Source organism: Epinephelus moara, chromosome 1 (genome assembly GCF_006386435.1).
Source record: "Epinephelus moara isolate mb chromosome 1, YSFRI_EMoa_1.0, whole genome shotgun sequence".
In the NCBI taxonomy this organism is placed as follows: Eukaryota; Metazoa; Chordata; class Actinopteri; order Perciformes; family Serranidae; genus Epinephelus; species Epinephelus moara.
In genome coordinates this window covers 44,220,119-44,244,109 of record NC_065506.1, presented here as the reverse complement: position 1 = coordinate 44,244,109, position 23,991 = coordinate 44,220,119, and the positions used below count along the sequence as shown (strand labels likewise).

Sequence of the window (23,991 nt, the reverse complement as noted above, 5' to 3'; positions counted from 1 at the left end):
TTGCACTATTGAGTAAGCTAAACCTGCAAATTTATTTGTAAGGAATAAAAGAAACAAAGTGTTACTGTCACTCTGTTGTCCCATGGTCGTTTTTTTATTTTAAATGTGTCAATTGCGCCCCCAAGTGGCGAAAATCTGGTATTACCGACTTGATGCGGTTTTTCACAAAAACCAGACCGTTTTTTTTTTTCTCATTCCGACCCAACCCTAATGAGCATGCACTAATCCAGTGGTCCTGGTCCAGCCACAGGGTCTAGATTTCTTCTTAGTCATTAGTTCAAGGTCCACACAGTTAAATACATTCAGTGTCATACTTGCATTTGACCATGTTGTTGAGTTGGCTTGCTGTCTCTGTCAAGTATCTGTCCATTAGTCACTCACTCTACAACAGGACACTTCAAAATGAAAGCTCTGTGCTGGAAACTTACTGTACTTCAAAATAAAGTGTGTTTTTTACTTGACAAGTTTGCGAGTCACCTACGGTCCATTGAGAGTGGACCCGCGACCCAACTCTGCAGTTCAGCCTAATGGAGCATTTGAATGTCCGATAGGCATGGAAGCATTACTGAGCGAGCCTGCTGGGCACAGGCCCTGGGGCTCAAAGTGTAAGAGGGGCCCCATGACCCTCACCTAAAAAATGTCACTCAAATTAACATGTACTAACCAGGAAGAGACTCAAAGAGACCACAAAGAGATGCAAAGGAACTGCAAAGAGACTAAAAATGACCACAAAGATGCACAACATTGACACAAAAAGAGGCTTAACAACTAAAGAGTGTGTGTCTTGCTCCTATGTAAGAGAGGAGGGGGGCCCTTTTGCATATCTGTGCCCAAGAGCCCATTGTTTGATAATTTGCCCATGCCTGTGGGAAATTGTTTCTGTTTTCTGGCCTGCTCTTATCATCCTCACTTCCAGCAGCAGCAGGCTTCTGTTTTCAGCAAACAAGCTCTGATAAACACATTGAACGCTACCTGCCCAGCTCTAAATGGAAGGCAGACATTGTTATTGACTTGCTGGTGCAAAAAAAGAGGATCATTAAGCAGCCAAAGGCCAGGATATTTTTTCCAGGAGGTGGAGAAGACCAAAATAGAGCTAAAAAAGGAGATGATATTGGACTTACATTCATCAGGCAGACAAGAAAATGTATTGCTATATAGCTCTGTGTGTGCTGCACATGTAAACAATCACTTGTTTACTACTGTGTCAGCTACAACAACTTAATGACATGTCAGTGTATCAGCTGACTGTCTTGTCATTATGTTCCTCTGCCCCCTAGTGGCCAGAAAGCAACAAATGCAGCTCCAATGGCAGCAAAAGCAATTCAATCAGCCATGCATTCATATTTGCAAAATCCACTTCAACTCAACACAGGTGCACAGGCAAAAGTCAAAGTTGTGCCACAGCAAACAAAAACCCATGCTTCAAACATTCCTTAAGAGAGGTCAAACACACTAAGTCCTTGTTTTTCTGCACACTGGGCTGCTAACACACAGCCATATGGCCATACAGCATGACCTCGGCAACCGGCCAGAACCTATGGAGCTCACACACACACACCAGAGGAGCTTCAACACCTCCCCCTGCACGTGACATGAGGAAAAAGATGCACAGAACACATGCGAAGTGTTGTGTATCTGGGAAAGAGTTAGAAATATTTGTTTGTCTTGAGAGACAGAAGAAAGACAGAAAGGTATCTCAGGATTATGTGTGACATTTAATCCCTGTGCGGCTCATCGACAGAGGGAAATTAACCCTGTATTAGCCACATGGGTCGAGGCAATTATATTATTATTATCTGTATGATATGACGTCTCCTTTTAACCTCATTTGTTACTGTTTTTATTTTCTATTAATGCTGTTAATGCAGGCTCAATACGTCCTCCATCTCTTCCTTTATCTGTTGTCTTAATGAATTCATGAGAATGTGTATTTCCACAGCACTCATTTAATTTGCCAGTGAGCTACTGACAATGTAAGTCGACACTTCCTGCACAGATGTTCCACTTTACAGCCTTGTAGCAGCTGGTTTGGCACATGGGTTATTGTCTTTTGAAAAAATGGAAAGATACATTCAGTCATTTATACATCACTATGCAAAATGTGAGGAGAGATTAGTTCATCTTTAACAGCGACCCAGTAAATTACAATGAGAGCAGATCAGAACACAGGGAGGTGTCTTTTACTAAAATAAATATCTTGTAAAAATAAGAAAAAAAATCGGAATACAGGCACGTGTGTAAAATAAGCTTGTTTTAAAGATGCTGTTAATATCATAATTATGTGTTGACAGAGAGGGGAGAAGGAGAGATGCACTGTATAAGCATAGGGGAGGTGCCATCAGGTGGAGCGTGCTGTGTCAGCAGAACAGAGCGACAGCAGTAAATAATGAGCGCAGGGGCGGAACTGCAACCAGAGCAATAACTGTCCACTCTGTCAGCTCCTACTGTGGGGGAAATTCAAATCAGCGCCATTTAAATTCTCTTTCTCCGAGGATAAAATGCAGCTAAAAATACTACAAGGTAATTCTGTTGGAAAACCCTGAAATCATGCTTTTTTTTCCTCCCCAGACATCCCCAAACATCACAGACCTTAAAAGACAGACGCAGTGAATCAGGGAAAGTGACACGTCCAAATCTGCTTAACCTCCTCCATCTGCCCCTGCCCTTTCTCTCCCTCTTCTCACTCACATCCTTTTCACATCCCTCGCTCTGTGAATTCATCCGCCTGAGCAGATCTTGTCAGCAGAGTCACGTCAGTTCGGAAGCCGCAGTAAAAAGATGAAAGAAAAGAAAATGGGTATGCGACTGTATTAGTGAGTGTGTGAGAAAGAAGGAGAGAGCGTGGACACTTCTGCGCTTTCATGCTGAATACTCAGTGATGTGTACATTTTAACATATACGCCCAATAAGTCAAATTTATTTACATGATGTGTTTTCAAAATAAAAAGGTAAAAAAACATAAACTTCAGCTGATGCTCAAAATGACACTCCTCTGCTACTCGAAAACAGCAGGAAAATGAAATGATAAACCATAATTGTCATTTTAAAATCAGATACATATTGAACTGCACATGAGAGGGATTAGTGTTGCCTCAAGAGGGATCTCTGGTTTCATTTTTCCCCATAATGCACTGCAGGATGGACTGCAATCCTACACTGTGCTGTAGCTCCATACATGCTGTTTTACACACTCTCTCTCTCTCTCTCTCTCTCTCTCTCTCTCACACACACACACACACACACACACAGTACACAGATATAAATAAAGGGCTAATGTGAAAGAATCTCCTGCTGCGCCATCTCGTGCCACAAATGATCAATGCAGGAAAATTTAAAGGTAAAATTCACATAAATATATGATATTAAATATGAGAAGTCAAGCTCAGCTTCAAATATTAACAAAAACACAACTTACAGTTTTCAGACTAGAAAAATAGGATGTCCCGATTGGTCGTAATCTCATATCAAATACTAAAGGACAGCTGCACAGTACACCCAGTTTAGTAAAAACTGCTAAAGTACATTTTTGAGAGGATACAGAATGCATCACAGCTTTCCTTTCATGATTCTGTTTATCATATTGTGTGACAGCCTGTAGACTCTTGTTTAATACCTGTGGGGGAATGATTGTCAGTGTAGATGTGTTGTTGTCTTAAGGTTTGAACCGTCTCTCTTCATCTCCTGCATGAACCTGAGAAATGTCACCAAAACACTATTTTTAACTTTGCTGTCATCGCTCAGTGTGAATATCATTAACTGCACATGCCTGCTGCTGCTGATGTGTTGTGCCGCTGTGTTCAGGTTCTACCGATGCTGGGGAACAGGGCAAGGCTTCAGAGTCTTAATGGAGTATTTTGTTTAACTATATTTATCGAGGATTTTGTGGTGTCTGGTGGTGAGTGAGGACTGCAGATTGCAACCAGCTGAAACTTCCCAGTTAGAATTCCTTCAATGTTCACTGGTCAGGAGGTTTTTACAGGGAGCCGAATTATCCACAGAGGTCTCCTCCTCTCCAAAACAAATGGACTTTGAGATTAAAACCAGTAAAAACACTGAATGAAGCAGTTTCACGTTACAAATCAGCGCTTCCTCTGTGCCGTCACAGTAGGACCTTCAGCCCAGCACTAACGTGTGCTCGAGGTCTCCTCCTCTCTAAAACAAACACACTCAGTGATTTAAACCCATAAAAACAATACATATAGCAGCTTCACCTTAAAAACCTGCAGTGTTTTTTCCGATGCTCTAATCGCAGAGGAGCTGCTAACTACAGCGGCTGACACAAAAACGCAAATGTCCTTATCTCAGGGGTCGGAAACCTCTACTTATCTGGAGCTGCAAAACATACTTGAGCCCCATAATAAAGGTAACACGGCCTTTTAAGTCGAATTTAGCCTCTCACCATTACTAACAGATCTAACTGAGGATTCATTAATATGTTTTAGCACAAGGTGGCTCCTGCGCAGTGGGCTAGTTTTGATTATTTGGTACTTTAACTTGCGCTGCAGTGTTGCAGACAAAAGCAAAACAGATTCATTTACACACTATTGAAATTTAAAAGTTTTGTGTTTATTTTATTTAGAAAGGGACAGCGCACATTATTGAACATGATCACTGAAGTCATGTTAATGTGCCAGATTTAGCTATACAGACTATTTTTCATCTGCAGTCCCTGCTAGCTGAGCTAGGATGAGTCACGACTACTGTAGCCATCGCTAGTGATGTTTTTAGAGGACAAGACGCCAGGCCGCAGACGTATGACGCACATTTAGTTGACGAAATGTTAAAACAATTTTTTTTAAATCAGTGTACAGACCACACATTTTTACAGCTGGTAGAATGTAAGAATCACTTCAGGCCGACAACTATAAATGAAAATTAAAATGTTAAAAAATAATAACGGTTATTCATTTCTGTGTAATTTTTTGTCAAAGCCAAAGGAAGCCAACGGAGCGGGCTGAAGAGCCACATGCGGCTCTGGAGCTACAGGTTGCCTACCCCTGTCATATCTAGAGCCAGTGTTTGATTTGTCCATTCTGGGCTACTGTAGAAACACTGCAACAACATGGCAATCTTTGTCAATGAAGACCTGCACTATATGTAGATATAAACGGCTCATTCTAAGGTAACAAAAACACAATGATTCTTATTTCCAAACATACTTATTATACTGCATTCCAATTCAGTAAATATGTCCTTCTTAATCCTACACACTGGACGTTCACAGGGTACCCTGGAAATCCAGAGCTCTCGTGAGAGCACAATTTGAATTTGCTCAGCGAGTCACTCTGGCAATCAGCAATGATGCTCATTACCCATGCCGTTGGAGCCGAGCTGCAACAATCACATCGGTGTATCTGATATAGGCGGGCCAGAGGNTTGGTCGTAGTGTTATCCAATTGCGTGCAGTGATATTTACAAATGCACGCTTGGTGCCGCCCCTTGAGTTGGGACATTTTCATTGCTCATGGCCAGACCCTAAATCTTTCTAGATTTGGGTCTGGATTTCCAGGCTATTCACAGGGATGATTCAAACCAAAATCAAAAACATGTATTTTTCCACTTAAATATAGTTTAGATTGTTTTGGTGTGTGTTGCTGAGTGTTGGAGACATCAGCCATAGCATGTCTGCCTTCTTTCAGACATAATGGAACTAAATGACACATATTCGGAAGTAGGAACTATTTTCTTTCTACCAAACTACACCTGCGAACCACATCACCGCAAAGAGGGGAGCATGCTGAGCTAGCTAGCGTTGCAGCTCAGCCGAGGAGAACCCTGTTAATATTTACATCTTGCGCTGTCACAAGCTCGAGCCTCTCATCGATGAGCAGACGCACGCTTCCTTAAGGGGGCAAGTGTAGCTGACTGTTGAGACCAAAACACAAAGATGTTGCGCTCATAGACAACTCGTTAACTCTCTGTTGACAAGTCATGGAAATTTCAGAAGTGGGTCACGGGCTTGAAAAGCTCAAGAAACCATCAACTGAATCTAGACTCGAGGGCAAGTTGCTCCTGTATCTCAGTCACCGAATATCTCCACACAAAAAGCTGCACAGACGGCGGCAGATCGACTGTCTGCTCTCTAACAGCAGCAGCAGGTTGTGGAGAGACGGAGGATTCGACCACAGCGTGTGGAGGGAGGGAGGGTGACGGAGGAAAACATGCCAACATATGGCTGATCTGGGGCTGGGCCAACCTGGAGGTGGTGGATTATCTGGCTTCTCTCTAGTTGACTACAACTCAACATATGACACACAGCTCAGTCTCCTGATTTAATGTAAAGCACAGAGCTGATCTTTTTCTTGTTTTATTGTCATTATTGTTTTTTATTATACTACCTGTTAGTGTTTTTTACCATGTAAGGTAAATAACTATTTACCTAAATAAGTTGAGAGTATGAGCAACAGCTAATTCTTTGCCACAGTCCTGACTCTGACACACTTTAGTCAACATTTGGATCATAAACTCATCTTTAATTCATTGTGAGACTGAAACTGAATTGTTTCTATTGTTTGTTTGTTTTCTCCCCGACGGTTTGATGTTCGCCTTGTGTAACTTTTAGACACATTAAAAAAAAAAATGTTATTCATGTATTTTCTCTCAGACAAATCAAACACCGCCGGAGCGACTCTGATGCCACTGTGATAAAAGTCTGAAGGAAGATGATTGTGGATCGGCCTGTTCGCAGCTCAGCTAATGAGACAGGGAGGGACAGACTGAGCCTCAGGGTGTGTGTGTGTGTGTGTGTGTGTGTGTGTGTGTGTGTGTGTTGCTGTCTCACTGGGGAATATTGATCACAGACCTCCATCCACTCAGTCATGCCACCGAAGAATCACAGCTTCTCCTCAGGCGACGTTGTATGTGTGTGTGTGTGACACAGACTATAAAAGCATGTCAGCAGCACGCAGCTAATCCCTCGCCCTGCTCAGCTCTCTAACATGTTGATTTGACCTGTTCTGCCAGGTGAATTAGCTCTGACGGATCACCTCCCTGATGAACTTTGGGTTATCTGCACTTGAGCTCTGCAACACTGTTTTCATTATTGACTAAACTATCAATTATGTCGTTATGCAACTCATTACTATTTGATCCTGGATAATAAAATGCATCGTCACAAGTTCCCAGAGCCCACGGTGACTCTTCAGGCTGCTTTTTCAGTCTGGACTGAACCAAGAGAGATTTAAATTACACTGATGTGAAACAGAGGCAAAAGCAAAAACTACTATAATCAGACGTTAGTTGATATTTTACTGAATAAATTATTGGACAAATTTGCAGTTTCTGTTCTACGAAAGCAGAGAAGATGTTTGTTTTGTTTCCTAACCTCCAGGTTTAACTTGCCCTTTCAAAAAAGAGCCAAAGATTAGTTATAATGAAGGTCTATGACTAAAATACTATGAAAAATATTTCTGATTTCACTGCAAATAGGCCACATCAGCCTCTACAAGGGAAAAAAGTGATGATAACACTTCAGCTCTGATCAGGTTTCTGCACGCACAACATGAGTTACTATGATTATTTATGACAGGGACAAGAGATTAACATGCTGTTAATAACACCACAAACACATTAAGTCACTGGACGAGCTGCAACCAAAAATATCACACCAGTAAAACTATATTTTTAAGATATATCAAGCTCATTATGAAGCAGCTGCACAGAGGAAAACTATTCCTCAGTAAAAGCATATTGATGCAAGGGAAATGTGGACCATAAAACAGGCCAAGATGATAAAATAAAGTCAGAATTCGAAGCTGCAACTCGTAAAGCAGCTGCACACTTATTACTGTGATCTCTGTTTGGAGCAGGAAACCCAAAAGTATGCGACATGATTAAGAATTTAACGGCTCCAGTGGCTGCAGGGAGCTCAGAGCTGGTCTCGGTTCTCCGGGAGCAGACACGCCCAAACACAAAAACATGCGACTCAACAACACGCTGCGACTTCGATCCGCAAAGCTGAGCGGTGCCAAAAGCAGCTGCAGCGGCTCCGGTCAGCACCAGCATCAGCACCTTGAGCTCTGCAGAGCCGTGCTGGCTCATCGCTCATTCACAGCCTCCACAACAGCCCCTGCAGGCGGGCAGGCTCGGCCCCCCACCACCGTCCCCAGGCTGCCTCCTGCCGGGAAGCTTACCTGAAGCTGGCCGGGGAGTTCACCTGGATGTTGCGGCCAGGCGGCGGGCTGGCTTTCCGCTTCTCTCTGTCCGCCATGCCGCACAGTTAACGTTCCTCCATTGGCTCCGCCGTGCGCGTGCGGCCGCCCAGCAAAGACACCTGAGAGGTCCGGCGATGTGCTGCGATAGGGTGCTGCCTTCGAGGACTGTGGGAAAGATAGAAACTCAGCTCAACTGTGTATGAATAACTAAATTACAGTGGTAATTTTGCATGATCTGGAAAATGTGGTTTATTTTTGAGCCTCATGCAGAATGATCCACTGTGGAAAATAGCTTAGATGGTACATTTTTGCTTAGCCAAGAATATAAAGATGAATAAATAATAAATTTAGGTAACACTGCTAGCAGCATTCAGCAGCAGATCATGTGTACAATGATTAAATGGCCAGGTACTAGATCATTGTGTTTGAATATAAAGACCAGCACAGCAAGACTATAGTAGGCCTGCTGAAGGCACGGTCACAATCCAGTCAAACTTCATGTTTGGGGGGCGTCGGTGGCTTAGTGGTAGAGCAGGCACCCCATGCACAAGGCTGTCGCTGCAGCTGCCGGGTTCAACTCCAGCTTGTGGCCCTTTGCTGCATGTCACTCCCTCCTCTTGTCTGTCCTATCCCTTAAAGGCTAAAAATGCCCAAAAAACAATCTAAAAAAAAAAAAAACTTAATGTTTGGATCTAAATAATGTCTGTGTGGGGGCCACAATTTGGCATAGCATCCAAGATCACATGAGATACTTGTCACAATCTGTTATTTAAAAAACAAACCAAAAGAAGATTAAATGTTCGTTAAAAGAAAATGAAAGAAGAGGTGTGGGTATTGGATTTTTCCTCTAATTTTATAGAATTCAATCTGCATTTCATAACTGTAATGTAGCAGGGACTGTCTTTGTTAATTTATGGCTGCTAGGACCACAAGCTATTTATTATTATTGTTATTAATTATTTATATTAACTTTATGCATATCAAATCTCCTTTGTACTGCCTGCTAGTTCTTTTATATTGTATTTATTATGTCATATATTTAGTTTAGTTTATTTCATGTTTTCACTGCTCTCTGTACATGCATCCATCCATTTTCATCTGCTTATCTGGGGTCGGGTTGCAGGAGCAGATGTTTTTAAAGGCTGCATCAAACACAAATATTCTACTGTAAATGCATTGTGCATCATTTTATAACAATCTCCATCTGGACATATTTGAATTAGGCAATGTTTTACAACAGTGGTTCCCAAGTGGTCCAATCATGGGGTCCAGGCAGCATTCTTGCATTTGGCCATGTCGTTGAGCTAGTTTGCCATCTCTGTCAAATATCTGTCTGTTAGGGGCGGCAGTAGCTCGGTTGGGTTGGGAACCGGAGGGTCGCCTGTTCAAGTCCCCGTCCAGACCAAAGATGGAGCGTGGACTGGTGGCTGGAGAGGTACCAGTTCACCTGGGCACTGCCGAGGTGCCCTTGAACAAGGCACCGAACCCCCAAACTGCTTGGGGCACCTGACCAAGGCAGCCCCCTCACTCTGACATCTCTCCACTTTGTGCATGTATAGGTCCTGTTTGTGCATGTGTGTGTCTTTCAGACCTGTGGGGGATTAATAAAATATATTAAAAAAAAAAAAAAGATAGTCACTCACTCTACAGCAGAAAACGGCACTTCATATTAAAAGCTATGTGCTGGCAATTCACTGCAGCTCGAGTCACTTGCGGTCCGTTCACAATGGGACCACAACCTACCAGTTAGGAACACTTGTTTTAAAATTTGGGGAACTTGAACTAGTTTTGCTTTTTTTTCCTCTCTTAACTTCTTTGTCAACATTCACCTGGGTTCACTTACCAACTTTTTGATTTTTAGAGATGTAGGCAGGGTTGTAGTGGAGGGTATACACAGGTATATGGGGAATACCCTTTTGTCCTTTTACAGTATATCCACTTCTCATCTAGCCATTGGAATATGTAGAGTACACCCACTTTCTCCTTAATAACCTTCTCATCTACCTAAAGTTCACCCACTTCATCAACTACCACTACACCACTTGGCACAGGGATGCAGTGACATTAAATCATAAACATAAGTCTATTAGTTCAAAGAATACAAGTGGTATGATGATCAGGAAAGTTAAAACCAAACTTTTTTTGGACGTGAAAACAAATATGAGGGCACCTGAAATTTCCATTGCATAGCCTTATTAATCTGTGCATTAGATTCTTTAATATAAACCAGAATGTTTAGCTCTGTGAAATGTGCTAGGCGTTTACAACATACAGTTGGGTATGACATAAGTGTTCAGTTGTGTTTTAACTTATTGGTAAAAAGTTTTAAAACTCCTGTAATTAAATTAAATTAAAATATATATATAGGATATATATAAGTATAACACTGGGCAATCTCCTGAGCTGTATTTCCCACCACCAAGATGGAATTATGTAAGTTGCAGAGATACATTTTTATTTATTCTAATGTAGTTTAAAATTGTTCTCACCCATTGTAGCATTTCCTGGTCTGGAGAAAGGACCCGAGCACATGTCCAGGCTGTCTTTGTAGGTGCCTGAGTAGGGCAGCCAGGTGAGAGGAGCCACACCTGAGCTGTTTCCCAGCCTAATTAAGAGTTTTAGTTATTAATGAAACTTTTGAAAACCTGTGGTGTCTCACAAATACATCGTTGCAAGCGTTAAAACGAGGCTGCTTTTCTTAGCTCATGATAAACGTAACAATTTTAGAGATAGAGGACGACAATGGCTTCCTAAATAAACCTTCCTTCAACACTGAGACTGCTTCGTATGGTACCTGATTACTAATTTGTCATCTCCTCAGACTATAAACACTCGTACTTGAGTAGATCGTCCAAGCATGGATTTTACCAGGAGACCGTGAAGGCAGCAGGAGCTCCCACCGGAGGAGAAAGCTGCGAACTGGATGGAAAACAGAGACGATTAAAACAGAGGTTAATAACAGCTAGGTGGAAATCAGTGGTCAGTATCAGACTGAAATAATATCTAAATATCTGACCCATTCTGTGTGTCACCACTCTGCATGTAATGTAATTTCTCCTGCAGTTAAGTGGGCCAGATTAGCCTATTAATAGTGTGGAGAATTAAAGCTGTTAAGATTCTTCCTGGCATAAACAAACATCACATCAGAGACAGCATGTTTACATGTTACTTAGAGTCTTGTCAGGGAGAAACCAGCAGAGGGCGATACTGTGCACAGAAACACTGAGAAGTTACCACACTGACTCTTCTTCCCCCTTACCTTTGCTTTACTCCCATCTTCCATCTTTCTTGTAGACTCCCAAACCCCAGAGCTTCATAATTAAAAAAAACAGCGAAGCATCACATACAGCTGTTTGTGTGCTGTGCTGCTGTCCCTTCTCCCTCTGTTGTAGATCTGCACAGGTGTGCTGCCTCACTTAAGGAGGTGCATTGCCCCTGTGCCAGCAGCAGGGGAAAGACCTCTGGCGTGGGGACTGCTGGTCCTGCTGCCTCTCAGCCTGGGATCTTTGTTGTCTTGTTTGCTTGTTTTATTTGTTAATAAATCCCATGAATTTGAGTGTTTTAAATTTGTCTTATGGGGTTATTTTGGGTCAGTGGTGGAGTTTTGTTCGTCCCATAGGGCCGCCCATGGGTGGTGTGTAACAATACCTGCAAAACGTTTTCCTTTGCATAAACTCAGCAGCATGTTAAAGGTCACCATTGATCATTCAGAAATCAAAGCTCTTATCATTTAAATACAGACACACTAGCCATGTTTCCATCAGCCTGTTTAGATGCGCATCTAGAAGTATCGCATCGGAAAATTATGATGGAAATGCCAAAATTCGAATTAAAATCCCCTGATTCGCACAAACTAAAATACGCTCGCTTTAGCCGGGTTTTGGTTGATTCGAAAAAATGTTGATTCGCAAAACGGGGGATGGAAACAGTTATGTTCGAATTAAGTCTGACGTAGCGCACCTCTCTCCATGGTGATATCCACACTCCGGGTCGGGAAGGCGGTAATGCATTTACAAGCTGGTTGCCAACCGCCAGAAAACGTAGAAGAAGAAGAATGCGAGACTTGTTTTGTTTGCGGTTCTGCGGAAAACTCGCACGAGTTCGTAGTTTTCACCAAAGTCCTACATTTAATGGAAACACACAGGATTCGTATTTCTTTTAATGCGCATTTCCCAATGATTCAAATCACTTTTGGATGGAAACATAGCTACTGTAAACTTGGCCACTAGTGAAATGATTTTGCAATAGAAGGTAAAAGATGCTTCACTTAAAATGTTCCCCCAAAAATGATTTCAATCCTGCAACACTGCTGCAAAAGTAATATTGTATTTTCAGTACATCAATGTCCTTCCCATCGAAAACTTGTTTGCAGGTTTGTTTGGTTTGCTTCATCTGTCCGTTGATCCAGTTTCCCTTGAACTGTGTCCTCATTTCTCACTTCTGTTGAGGTCCATCTCCTTCAAGGTACAAGCAAGAGAAGCAAAGATGGAGAAACTGAGAAGACAAATATTTGGGGGAAATGAGACATCCTGCCCTCACAAGTGACATCTCTATCAGCTGATGAGTTGACGTGGAGTCAAGCATTTCAGGATGTTGGGAATTCTTGACATCTGTTTATAGTAATTAAATTAGTGGTGCAAATAAATACAAGCAGCATTTTTGGTGACACCAAACAGCAACCACAATTTCAAATATCAAGCTGCCACATAAACTTCATGTCATCAATCATATTTATTTGCTTTTACAACAATGACAAAATTAACACCCTGTTCCAGTTTTCACTCAAAGACACATTCAAACTGTGGGGACTGCAGAATGTGACGTCTCTGGTTTGGAGTCGCTCGTCTTCATTGTGCTGTGTTTGTCACCTTTGAGGTTATTTTCATCAGACCCCTCACTGCAATACAGGAACTGAAATGAAAACACATTTTCTGATTAGAAAACAAATCACAGCACACATCTCTTCATATTTTCCTCTTTATCTTATAAGTGTGGACATTTGTTTACCTTTTGGAAAAATCAGCTCCGTCCGTCGTGTATGTCCTCCCTGGCAAACTAACTTCTCCTCCTTCACTCTATTGAGACAAACAAACTATGAAAGGTGTGTCCTTGCTGGAGAGATAGACTATGAGAATAGTGACAACATCTGGTGTCTGGCTGTATTAAAACACAAAATATTAAATAAGCTATCATAGTGGGAGTTGGCGGCCACAACATTTGAATGCTTAACATCACTGTCAGGGGGAAATTTATCAGACAGCTGTCATAAAAAGTTTATCACATTACAATCAAACCTTAAATCATTTCAACATTTGGAAACATCTTTTCGAAAGCCCCAGTTTCTGCCTCTTATCTATTATTGTTACATCGAAGTCACAGAGATTAGCCTTTCATTTTTATGAAATAAATTCCGCTCATCCATCCAGAAAAAGGGAGACGACTGGTTGCTCTGTGTATTCAAACATGGACCCAAACCTTGTGTCAGGTGCTCATGGAGAACAGGAAACAACAGGATACACACTTTTTTTTTTGGTGCCTGGATTGCCTTCCTGTGTATTCTTTTACCAACTGACCTGTTCATGACACTTCTTCATACAAAGATCTTAGCCAGAAGTGACACACCTCGATATGCATCAACAAAATAATCAGGCACGTTTGTGTTGATTACGATTTTCATACATGATTTACGTGTTAAGATTTTTCTTGTGTGGTATAAAACAAGCAGGATCATATGTAACACCTCTCCTTTGTGGATTAGAAGAGTCATAGAAGAAGAAATGTAATTAGTAGTAACTTTATGCTACACAAGAAAAAAACGACAACAACAAACAAAACAATATTCTATGGAGGAATACAATGGCAACCCAATTGCCAGAATAAATGTTGGCATTTTGGGTTTCTGCAAACCGCTGATTTGTACGTTAGTATATAGTGGATATGTTGAGGTTTACATTTCAATGACCTTGCGTTTAATGTGTGGTTAGGTTTACGCATAAAAATCAGTTGGTTATGGTGAGTAAAAGATCATGTTTTGGCTGAAAATACCTGCTTTCCATGCCATTATCTTGGCAGGAAACACACTGATGTCTCTGTAAATCAATCGCTTCTTGTGGCATCTTGTGGCAGGAAATGCAGCGATGTCTTGGTGAAAAGGAACTGCTTTTTGTAGCACTGTCTCGCGTGGAAACACAGCAACATTCGCCAAAAAACGCCCATGTTTGATGGCTAAAAAACAACTGGTTATAATTGTTTGTTGGTCTTGAACAGTGGTCTGCAGCTTTGCAGGCACTGTGTAGGTGTCACGCCATGCACCATACCCCCCCCCAACTTCTGTATGGCTTGCTAGAGGGCAGGTATTGTATTAATGTGAGGCGGGGTTTTTTTAAATCCTCTGGGCTCTGCGCAGGCACCTCGCCTCAGTGATATGACTAATGCTCAGTAGATAGCTAGAATTTGTTTACTTTATTACCTGCTGCAAAGCCCTCCTGTCATAATGATATTTAAATGGGTAAAAAAAATAGTTTTAATAGGGGAAACATGAAAAACTCTGTGTATCAGAAGTAATTATAAGACATGAGAGGCACCAACAGAGAGGTCTCCTTCCTGAGGCAACACTTACATGTTATAGAAGTCAGTGTTGTTGAGCTCCTGCCAGTCCTGCCAGGTGAAGTAGTGTGGACAGCCTTTCTCTGGACAGGGTGTGTGCACCTGCTGAGTCAGTCCTGGCCACTGCCTGGACAACACAAACACCTTGGACATCACCGCCAAGATCAGATCCCACAACTGCCGAAACGCTGAGGAGAGAAAACAGCTGTCTGTGCTGGAGCTGTGCGGGGCATTTTGACTCAGTGTGAAAGAGTGATCATGGAGTTTTACCCTCATCCTTCTCAGGTCTCCTGCAGCGTATCTCTATGAATGGATCGCCATCTTTTTCCTTCTGTCTCACCAGAGCCAGTCTGTTTCCAGAGCAGAGGAGACACTGCTGTCTCCCCGCCCAGTAAGTCGGATACAGGGAGCACGTCTTGATGATCACTCTGATGGTTAGATGCATTAACACAAGCAAAGTGTGGAGGTTTATTGGTGACAAAAGTTAAATAATTTTAATTGTTTGAGCCTTTACAAATATTAAAACACTGGAAACCAAACCAAAGTTCAGCTGCACATTCAGAGCTGAGAGTGTGCAGGGATTGATAGCAAAGTGAAGAACAAGTGAAGGAAGAGTGTCTAGTTTACTGTAACACCATTAGTGTGAGTGTTTCTGTAGTTCCATCAAATCCAATAAAGTGAGACATGTTTTCTCTCTCGCTGATCGCATCTCGTCAATTACAAGAGTCGCGTTCTCAAAGTTTAACTTATATTTGTAGCATATCTGTGATTCAAGCTTATAAAATTTGGATCAATGAGAAAAATCAGATGCTTCAGATTAAGTTGGCTACAGCTCTTGTGTGAGAAATATATTTCATTAACATACAGAAAATAGGTATCAGATCAGCTTGGTATCAACACATACCCAAGATCAAAGGACTCAGGTTGGGAGCGGGGCCATAAAAACGTGATTGGGACGTCCCTAATTCAACATGACTGTTAGGCCTCAAGACTACACATTGCATTTTGGAGAGAGACAATTCACAAGAATGGATTGCAGCCACTGATGGCACCATGAATGCTCACTTGCAACAACTATCTGCCTCGTCTAAAGGTCCGATTCACAAAAGATACTACGCTGATGATATTACAGCACAAGCATGCCCAGAAAGTCTGATCGCAATTATCAATGTGGCAAGATTTATTTGCACAGAAAGGGTCCAATTTTACGCCAATGTATGCACATTACCTAATTTAAATATGTGCAAATAGCGCAGGAGCACCAAACACTATTTGCTAGGCAAGCAGGTAGGGTGCGTTTGATCTTTTGTGGGTGCCTTAATAATTAGGGCCTGAACAACATGAGGCTGGGCACTAGGTGCTACTCTTGTGCCTACTCTGTGCCAACTTCCAAGGGCGCAGCGGCAGGTTTTATCTGAGGTTGCTAAGCGACCATAACCAGCACTATAAGGTGCCGTGCACATGCTGCATTTTTGGCACCCTCAAATGAATTGTTTTCAAAGTAGACGCGCGGCAGGCACACTCAAACGCCAGACCCTGAGTTCAACTTTTGGAATGCAGTAGCGCGCAATGCATGTCATGTGACAAGGAACAGCCAATCACAGCCGACAGCTATCTTTCCCTTCTTCCTTAAATACCAGTCTGTGATAAATAAGGAGGAGAAGTTTATTATTTCAGTGCAGAGCTGCCAGACCTTTGCATCTATCAGTATTTTTGGCCTAATACACGCTTACAAAACAATGCCTGGAAGATCAGCTCTGCGCTCAGGCTTTCTGGTAAGAAGGCTTTGTTACAGTGCTAGTTATGGTAGACAAAAGAGTAGTGCCTTGTGCCTGACCTCGAGTTTTCCAGGTGGTTAAAGATGCCGCATGTGTACGGCCCCTTAGACCATTTCTTTTAGTTAATTTGTGTAGTTTTAGTGGCCGCAAAAGCTGTGCAACCCTTTTGTGATTCGGCTGTGAATGTACAGTACACAAACATCTAGATAATTTAAAATGATGAAAGATGTTTCAAGCTACGCTACCTGTGGAAGAAGCCATGAGGAATCTCTGGAAGGAAGTACACGTGAATGCTGAGGTCATCTTGCTTGTCCTCACCCCACTTGTGGCAGACTATGAGGTCATCCTTTAGGTAGATGGGGAAGAGACAGGCTCCATCTGGGTCTTTTTTGGCCTCCTTGGCTGACTCCCACTGCTTCTCACCAGGAATGAACACCGGTGCTTGGGGGTTGAGATGACTTCCAACAAGAGCGGGGAGGCAAACCTCAAAATGCTGCAGTAGGGCGAGTATTATGCCTTCCTCCTTTCTGGTTCCTACCACCTCTCTGACCAAGTCGTCATCATCCTCGATTAGCTTCTCTAACTCTCTGCGGACCAAGATGCGCATGGCTGCATTGTGCAAGGTGCCTCTGCACTTTAAGTCATCCACCCAGGTAAACTTCTGTTTCACCAGAGCCCCCTCCTGCATGAGACGTTCTCTGGGTACCCCCTCCAGCTGCTGCACCAGGTCATGTCTCACAATGGTCTGCATTTACAGGAAGAGAAAGAGAGAGTGAAAATTTGGTTTGTGAACCATGACAAACGGCCACTTTATTAGGTAATTTGGGAAATTTGGGATCTGTAAATATACAGGTATATTTATCTAATGGAAAATAAAAGCCACTACTGACCTTGAACATTGAGATGAGGAATGAAGGCTGGATAAACACCTTGTCACTGAGTACACTGGTGTCTTCGTACCAAACAATCACCCCAATCCGATGCAGATATCGCATGAGGAATCGCAAGATGGAGTAGAGACTCTCTCTGCTCAGCTCAACATGGTTTAGGATTAAATCACCCAGTTCTTCAAGTAGAATAATACCTGATATAAAAAAAAGCATTTAAACTTAATCAACATGTGAAATAAAAATAAGCATTTTCTGTCATTCTTTAAGTTTACACCCCTTTGAGTTAACATTGTCTTACCATGTTGGGGAATTTGTTGTAGTGCGACAAGTGTATGAATGGCTTGTTCCACAGACTCGTAACTTTTTGGTAAGATGCTCTCAGAACACAGAAACTCGTTCTCTGTTTGAATGCACATCAGAATATGACTTCTGAGGTTATCAATATCCTCAGTCTTTGTGCAGTCAAGGGTTACAAGATCCAGAACCTGAAAGGAAGTTTAAAAGGCAACTGTGAAGGCAAGAAAACTTATACAGTAACACAACTGATACACAAAGGTAGTTTCATTTTGTGTTTCTTGAAATTAATTGTTTGAAAAAGGTAAATGTAAGAGCGTTAGTTTACACATGAATATACTTGTAGGGGAGAGCTGTTCTTCCCCTTAAAACAAAACAAACTTTTAACAAACTGTTTCGACTCAAATACAAAGAAATAAGAAAAATTTTAGAGGCAAGTCTGATAGAGAAAAAAAATACCTTCAGATTGTATTCCAAAAGGCAGTCCAGCTCGTCCAGCTGGTCCGTGAAGAGAGAGGCGTCCATGTTTTCTTCCAGATTTTTCTTCTGGTGTTTTAAAACCATCTTCCTGTTTGCCAACATGATCCTGACCTTCTCCTCGATATCCTTCTTCTTCTCCATCACCTCCTCCTGGTCTCTGCACTGGTCGCAGTGCGTTCCCACCAGTAGGACCACTGAGTCCGGCACACGCAACTGTATGTTGTTCATCCAGAACCACACTTGGTCTCTGAAAGACTGTGGGTCCACAGTGCTGTAGCTGATTGAAAATTAAGATTTAATAATTTCACCATGGGCTAATTTCTGAATCGTGAAGTGTGCACAACAGTGTTTGCTGATTGTTACTTGTAAGACATGAATGCATACTAAATTTCCTAGAAATCCACCTAATAATTGTTGAACTATTTCAACCCATTATCATTTCCAGGGTGTTAAATACAGCGGCCTGGTCAGCTGATTGTAATGGATGTGCCCTGCTGCGGGCATGCTGCAAAAGAAGTGTCATGCTGCAAATGTATCCCATGTTTTTTGGCTGTCATGCCAATGTAATCTTGTCCGCGACAGTAGGGCAGTAGAAGAGCAAGACAGTGGGCAGGAGGGAGGGGAGGTGGATGGGTCAAACACACATCGGACTCTCAGGAGATCGGTGTTCATGTCTCGTGTGACAACAAAAGTCATCTTGAGTTTTTTCAGCCATATAATGTTGTTACTGGCATATGTCGTGTGGCATAGTCATTGTGTGACATACTCGTCATACCTGTCAGGTACTCTGACATGTCCAAAACTGCTAGAGAGGTACGTAAAGCGTTGTAGTTTAAAGTGTACTGTAGGGCCTGTGACCAAGCTGCCATATTTGACGAGTTAGGAGTGAGAACGTGTTGGATATTTCAGTCTAAACCAAAGTGACAAATCAACATTGCCAACTCTAGAGCCTGGCTGGTAACATGGCTGGGACTGGCATCCGCTGTCTTAAAAGACTATGTAAAATAGTAACAATTGCTCACCTGGCTAAATCACAAGTAAGGATGACAAGGGCCCGAGGTGTAATGAAGACATGGTGTGTCAGGTAGTATTCCTCCTGCCCTGCAAAGTCCCAGAAAAGGAAACGGACTCCCTGGGTGTACAGCTGAGTGATCTCGATCCCCTCTGTCCGGTCCTCCATTGCAACCACCACAGGCTTCCCTTCCTTTAGACTGCGGCATAGTGTGGACTTCCCTGCCATGGAGGAGCCCAGGAACATGGTCTTGACTGTCCAGGCACTGCGTGTGTTTGGGTTCTCCTCCATTTGACAGAAATAGCTCTGGATGTCCATGACCCCTCCAGCACAGACCTCCTCCGGTGGGCACCTCAGGGGGTTCCCTGTGGCCTTACACGTGACCAACTCACAACTACCATTCTGGAAGAGCTGGGACGGGAGCTCAGTCAGTTGGTTCTTCTCAACCAAAAGCTCCTTCAGTTTTGGGAGACCAACCAGTGGTTGGATGTTTTGCAGGCAATTCTTGGAAAGGTCCAGGTAAGTGATACTGGTGCACTGGTTTATATCTGAAGGAAGCTTAGTCAAGCGATTGGTGCTGAGTTTTAGGAACTTTAACCTTCTAAGCTGTGGTAAGATTCCCTCTGGGATGGCTCTGATGTTATTTTGGTTCATGTAGAGTTTTTCTAGTTTATGCAGGTTGTGTATTTCCTGAGAAAACTCCATTATCTTGTTCCTGGAGAGATTAAGCTCCGTCAGATCGGTGAATCTGGAGATGCCAGTGATCCGTTTCAGTTTGTTCCTCTGCAAATCCGCTTTTCTAGCATGTGCTAGAAGATCATGAGGAAGGGACTTCAGTTTCTGTCCTGACAGGTCCCATTCCTCCCAACTGTTTCCTGTGTTACAAATGAATTGGTTTACAGTATAGAACATAACAAAATATCTTATCGATTACACAGACGACACACAAATTTACATAAATGTATCACCAGGGCACTGTAGTCCAATACAAGCTCTGGCTGAGTGCACTGAACAAATAAATGACTGGATCTGCCAGTTTTCTTTAATTAAACAAAAGCAACACTGAGATAACTGTTTTCGGAGCCAAGGCAGAATGATCAAAAGTCAGCGCTCAGCTTCAATTGGCAATGTTAACCAAGCCAGAAATCTTGGTGTAGTCATGGATTCAGACCTGATTTTTAATCGCCACATTAAGACAATTACATAATATTACACATTATAGTTAAGCCTTGCCATAATAGGGCTTAGGTGGTTATTCACTGAGTGCTGATCCTTTCTCTAGAGCACAAACTTCTTGTGTTTATTTGAATTCAGAACTAGCCCAGCTAGTGACATGCACACGTGAGCGCGGTGCACAGAGAGGCAGTCAGAGCTACAGGCTACAATGAGGCTAAAAACAGAGTTCAAATGACATTTTTCCAAACAACTTTTTATGTCAGGCTTCAGGACACTTGGATCACTACGGACGAGCAGTATGGAGATATTTTGTGGTTTCAATTATGTGTTTTTGGACTTTTGAATCTGGGGCGCCGTCAGCCTCCATTAGGTGGAGTTGTGTTGCTACCTCCTCTCCCCTGGGATCTCCGCAAGGGATGTGAGGACTCTAAAACTTCACCTGAGCCTCCCTCGGCATATGGGTGAGTAGATAATGGCTGAATTTTCATTTTTGAGTGCACTATCCCTTTAACGGTGATGTGCCACAAAACCTCCTGACGATCATCGTGCCACCTAGACACATTACAATGGCCACTGCAGCCCATAGGAATGTTGTAGAAAGATCAAACCAAAACTGGCTTGTTCGTCTCATCAAGACCTACAAATCACATGGTGACACCCCTGACCTAAATCCAATAGGAAGTGAGCTATTGCCTCTGAAAATAACATGAGCAAATGTGGAGAAATTGTCAGCTGTGAGCTAGAGTGGAGAGGGGTCTAAAATCATCTAAAACTTTTGTCTTTAACTGTCTACGTGAGCTGGAGGCCGAAACGGCGGGAGTCCGAGGTCCTGCCCAACGCTGCTTGCAGCTTTAATTTTAAATTAAGACTGAAGACTTTAATTAACTCATTTCTCACACTGCACTCTAACTTTGATTCTTATATTCTATACCTGTCTTAATGTTGTTGCCAAAATTTTAAAAATAAACCTGCCTTGCCTTTACTTGCCTTACAGTATGCAAGACACTGTTTCAAAAACAGATTATCAAGTTTTCTGGAAGAACCTGTTGGGTAACCCTAAAATGATCAAAACTCTGACAGAGTTTGACTGACATTTCACTGAACCAAATTTCTCAAACAGGGCCCTGTTGCTTGTTTCAGTGGTATAAAATAATGTTTTTCAATGCACAATAACTCACTGGGAATATTTCACTCAAAGTATAATGATGTTACGCAAGCATTATGAAGCGATTAAGAAATCTCTCAACATAATATTCCTGTACCAAAGGCCAATACGTCAACATTCTCAAACAATAACCACAGATCTCTAACAATCTTCAAAGTACATGTGAGGTTGCTCACCATTTGGAGAGGCCATTTTCTTCACATATTCCTTCAGATATTGGGGCAGTGTTTTTGTTGACTGAGTTCCTTAGAAGGCGTGCTGAGGGTGATGAAGAGAGGACAGCCTGCTCATACCGTCAGCACATAATTATCATTACCCTCTCCCACAACAGAAATAGGGAAGTGAAATACTGAAGCTTCTATCACTTCCCATTTTAAAGATCAGACAGGATGTTTCAGCACATAAAAACACAAGCAATCAGTACTTTTGTTTTCTTGTTACAAGATTATTCAGTGTAGAAACATTTCACATTTTGAAGAGAAGCACTTGACCACATTACCAATGAGCATCACTTTAAACATTTTTTACAAGAATGAAATGTTGTGTGCCAACCTGGTCGTTCAAAGGTCAGAGCTGCTGCTCCACGGCAAAAAAAAGTCCAGGGTTTGAAGCTGTCAGTTGGCAGGACAGGTGAGGTTGTCTGGGTGGATTCTGAATGTTTTCCGCATTTCTGTGTGGACTCCACCCACATGCCAAAAGTACACAGCAGGAAATGCACAGGCATAGCCGTTGATATTAATAATACCTGCATGTCATTGCGGTGTGCCAGTTCTCGGGCCCTATCAGGATCTTACCTTACAGTTCCTTGGCCAGGGAGCTCTGTGATTGGTGGTCCCTCTATAAATGTTTTAATGGCCTTCCCAGTGCAAACAAGTCAAAGTACATTGTGAGGAAGTCCAGTGAGGCACGGGACAAAAAGGGCTGCGAGTGGTGCCAAATCATAAACCAAACAAAACAAAACACACCTCCTAATCCTTCAGAATCCCCACTGACTCACTGCAGCTAAAACCAGCTGAAAGATATCCAGCTGCACTAATCTTACCTGTCAAACTAAAAATACACACAAGCAGCCACCTTTAAGACCTAGTGTTACTACAAAGTAATCTACCTGTGGTGCTGGAAGTAATGAATGTATGAGTAAAAAGAAACAAACATAGTGAGCCTGCTGCCCAGACCTGAAGCCACAAACTGGTGCCTCAAACAAGTAAACATTTTACACCATGAAAACTAACGTTAACCTGCAGCTGGTAACGTTACCAGCTGCAGGTTAACGTTAGTGATCGTATTATCTGGTGACTTTCTGCTGAATACGTTACGTCGGTTGTTGTGGTAACTGTTACAGGTTATTTGGTTGAATATCAACTTATAACCCAAAGAGTGAAACGTTGATGAAAGTCGCCAGATAACACTTATAACACAGTTCTGCTGGATGTTGACTACAGTATTCACTGTGATAATACTTGCAATACTACATGAAACTAAACTAATAACTTAATGAATATCTGACAGGTAGCCCAAAAAAATAAAAGAAAGTAATGCTGTTATCTCTGTTCCATTTCAGGGCCACCAGACAAAACATAAGCCCTGATTCATTTCAGGGCCACCAATGAAGACAAGTTTACAAAAAGCAAGCAGGCCCCAAAAAAACTATGGGAGTGAGTAATTTGTAACTTGTGAACTGTTCATATTCATAACATAATTCTCGGTCAGCACTCCACAAACTCCAAAGCTATAAAGACTCTGAAAATATGTAAACAATTTAATTGTTTGAGCTGCTGAACTTTTTTATTTATTTATTTATTTGTTTATTTTATTTATTTTTCTTTTCTCTTAACCCTGGCATATTTGTTCTGTTCATGTCTGTCACTGCTTGTTTTTTACAAGAATTGAAATAAAGTGTTGGGGAAAAAAACCTCATCACGTCTTTTTATCGATGACTACTTGTGACATATATTTCTTCTTCTTTGAACTGACAGACTGGACGGAGTTTTGGCATATTGCTGCCCCCGACAGTCTTAAGACGTATTTGCCTTTGAGGGGTGTCCCATTTTAAAGTCACAAGATAGCCCTTAACACTTGGTTTTGAGGGCTAGTGAGATTGAGGGTTGAGTTTGAGAAGATAGGAATTGGGATTGGGCCCAAATCACTGCCACTGTCTGGCACTTCTACAAAGCCACTTTTATCAGCTTGAGCTGTGGCTCAGACAGGATGGTGAATTGCAGCTGGATCAAATAATGACAACCGGGTGAATCCACCAAAGACAATGAATACTGATGAATACTGAATCCCAAACACTTGGCAGTACTTGGCTGGACTGTTGTCAAGATGGCAGCCGGGTCACAAACCTTCTCATTTTACAGCTAAACAGTAAACAATAATATGTTTTTGCAAACATTAGAAGTGAGAAATATGCAGTACATCAACAGAATCTTAATTT

General features: G+C 42.1%; 2 protein-coding genes across 3 annotated transcripts in view; both read right to left on the bottom strand.

The window, feature by feature from the left end:
• mapk8ip1b (mitogen-activated protein kinase 8 interacting protein 1b) overlaps nt 1–8,289 on the bottom strand; it is an 80,309-nt gene extending 72,020 nt beyond the window's left edge. Inside the window, exon 1 of the mRNA XM_050046267.1 lies at nt 8,133–8,289. Within this exon, the coding sequence (XP_049902224.1) occupies nt 8,133–8,209 (77 nt within the window). The 5' untranslated portion in view covers nt 8,210–8,289. The remainder of the gene's footprint in view (nt 1–8,132) is intronic.
• A 4,580-nt stretch (nt 8,290–12,869) lies between these two features.
• si:ch211-210p4.6 (malignant fibrous histiocytoma-amplified sequence 1 homolog) lies at nt 12,870–22,209 on the bottom strand. Of its 2 annotated transcripts, XM_050046239.1 has the most exons (11): nt 22,107–22,209; nt 21,731–21,812; nt 19,224–20,088; nt 18,181–18,478; nt 17,726–17,912; nt 17,428–17,621; nt 16,783–17,282; nt 15,030–15,187; nt 14,773–14,947; nt 13,161–13,228; nt 12,870–13,064 (listed from the first exon to the last, which is right to left on the bottom strand). In XM_050046239.1, exons 2-11 carry the CDS (start codon nt 21,744–21,746, stop codon nt 13,048–13,050), a joined length of 2,478 nt encoding a protein of 825 aa, XP_049902196.1. In that variant the 5' UTR covers nt 21,747–21,812; nt 22,107–22,209; the 3' UTR covers nt 12,870–13,047. The 2 variants fall into 2 exon arrangements, with proteins under 2 accessions (XP_049902196.1, XP_049902188.1); XM_050046231.1 differs by lacking the exon at nt 22,107–22,209 and having other exon boundaries at nt 21,731–21,828.
• Between the last annotated feature and the right edge of the window lie 1,782 nt (nt 22,210–23,991).

What these genes read in the sequence shown, in the direction of transcription:
- si:ch211-210p4.6 (XM_050046239.1), bottom strand. An exon ending in TCCTCATCTCAATGTTCAAG is followed by an intron (nt 17,283 to 17,427) that starts GTCAGTAGTGGC and finishes CTGTAAATGCAG; the next exon opens with ACCATTGTGAGACATGACCT. An exon ending in GAGACCTGAGAAGGATGAGG is followed by an intron (nt 14,948 to 15,029) that starts GTAAAACTCCAT and finishes TTCTCTCCTCAG; the next exon opens with CGTTTCGGCAGTTGTGGGAT.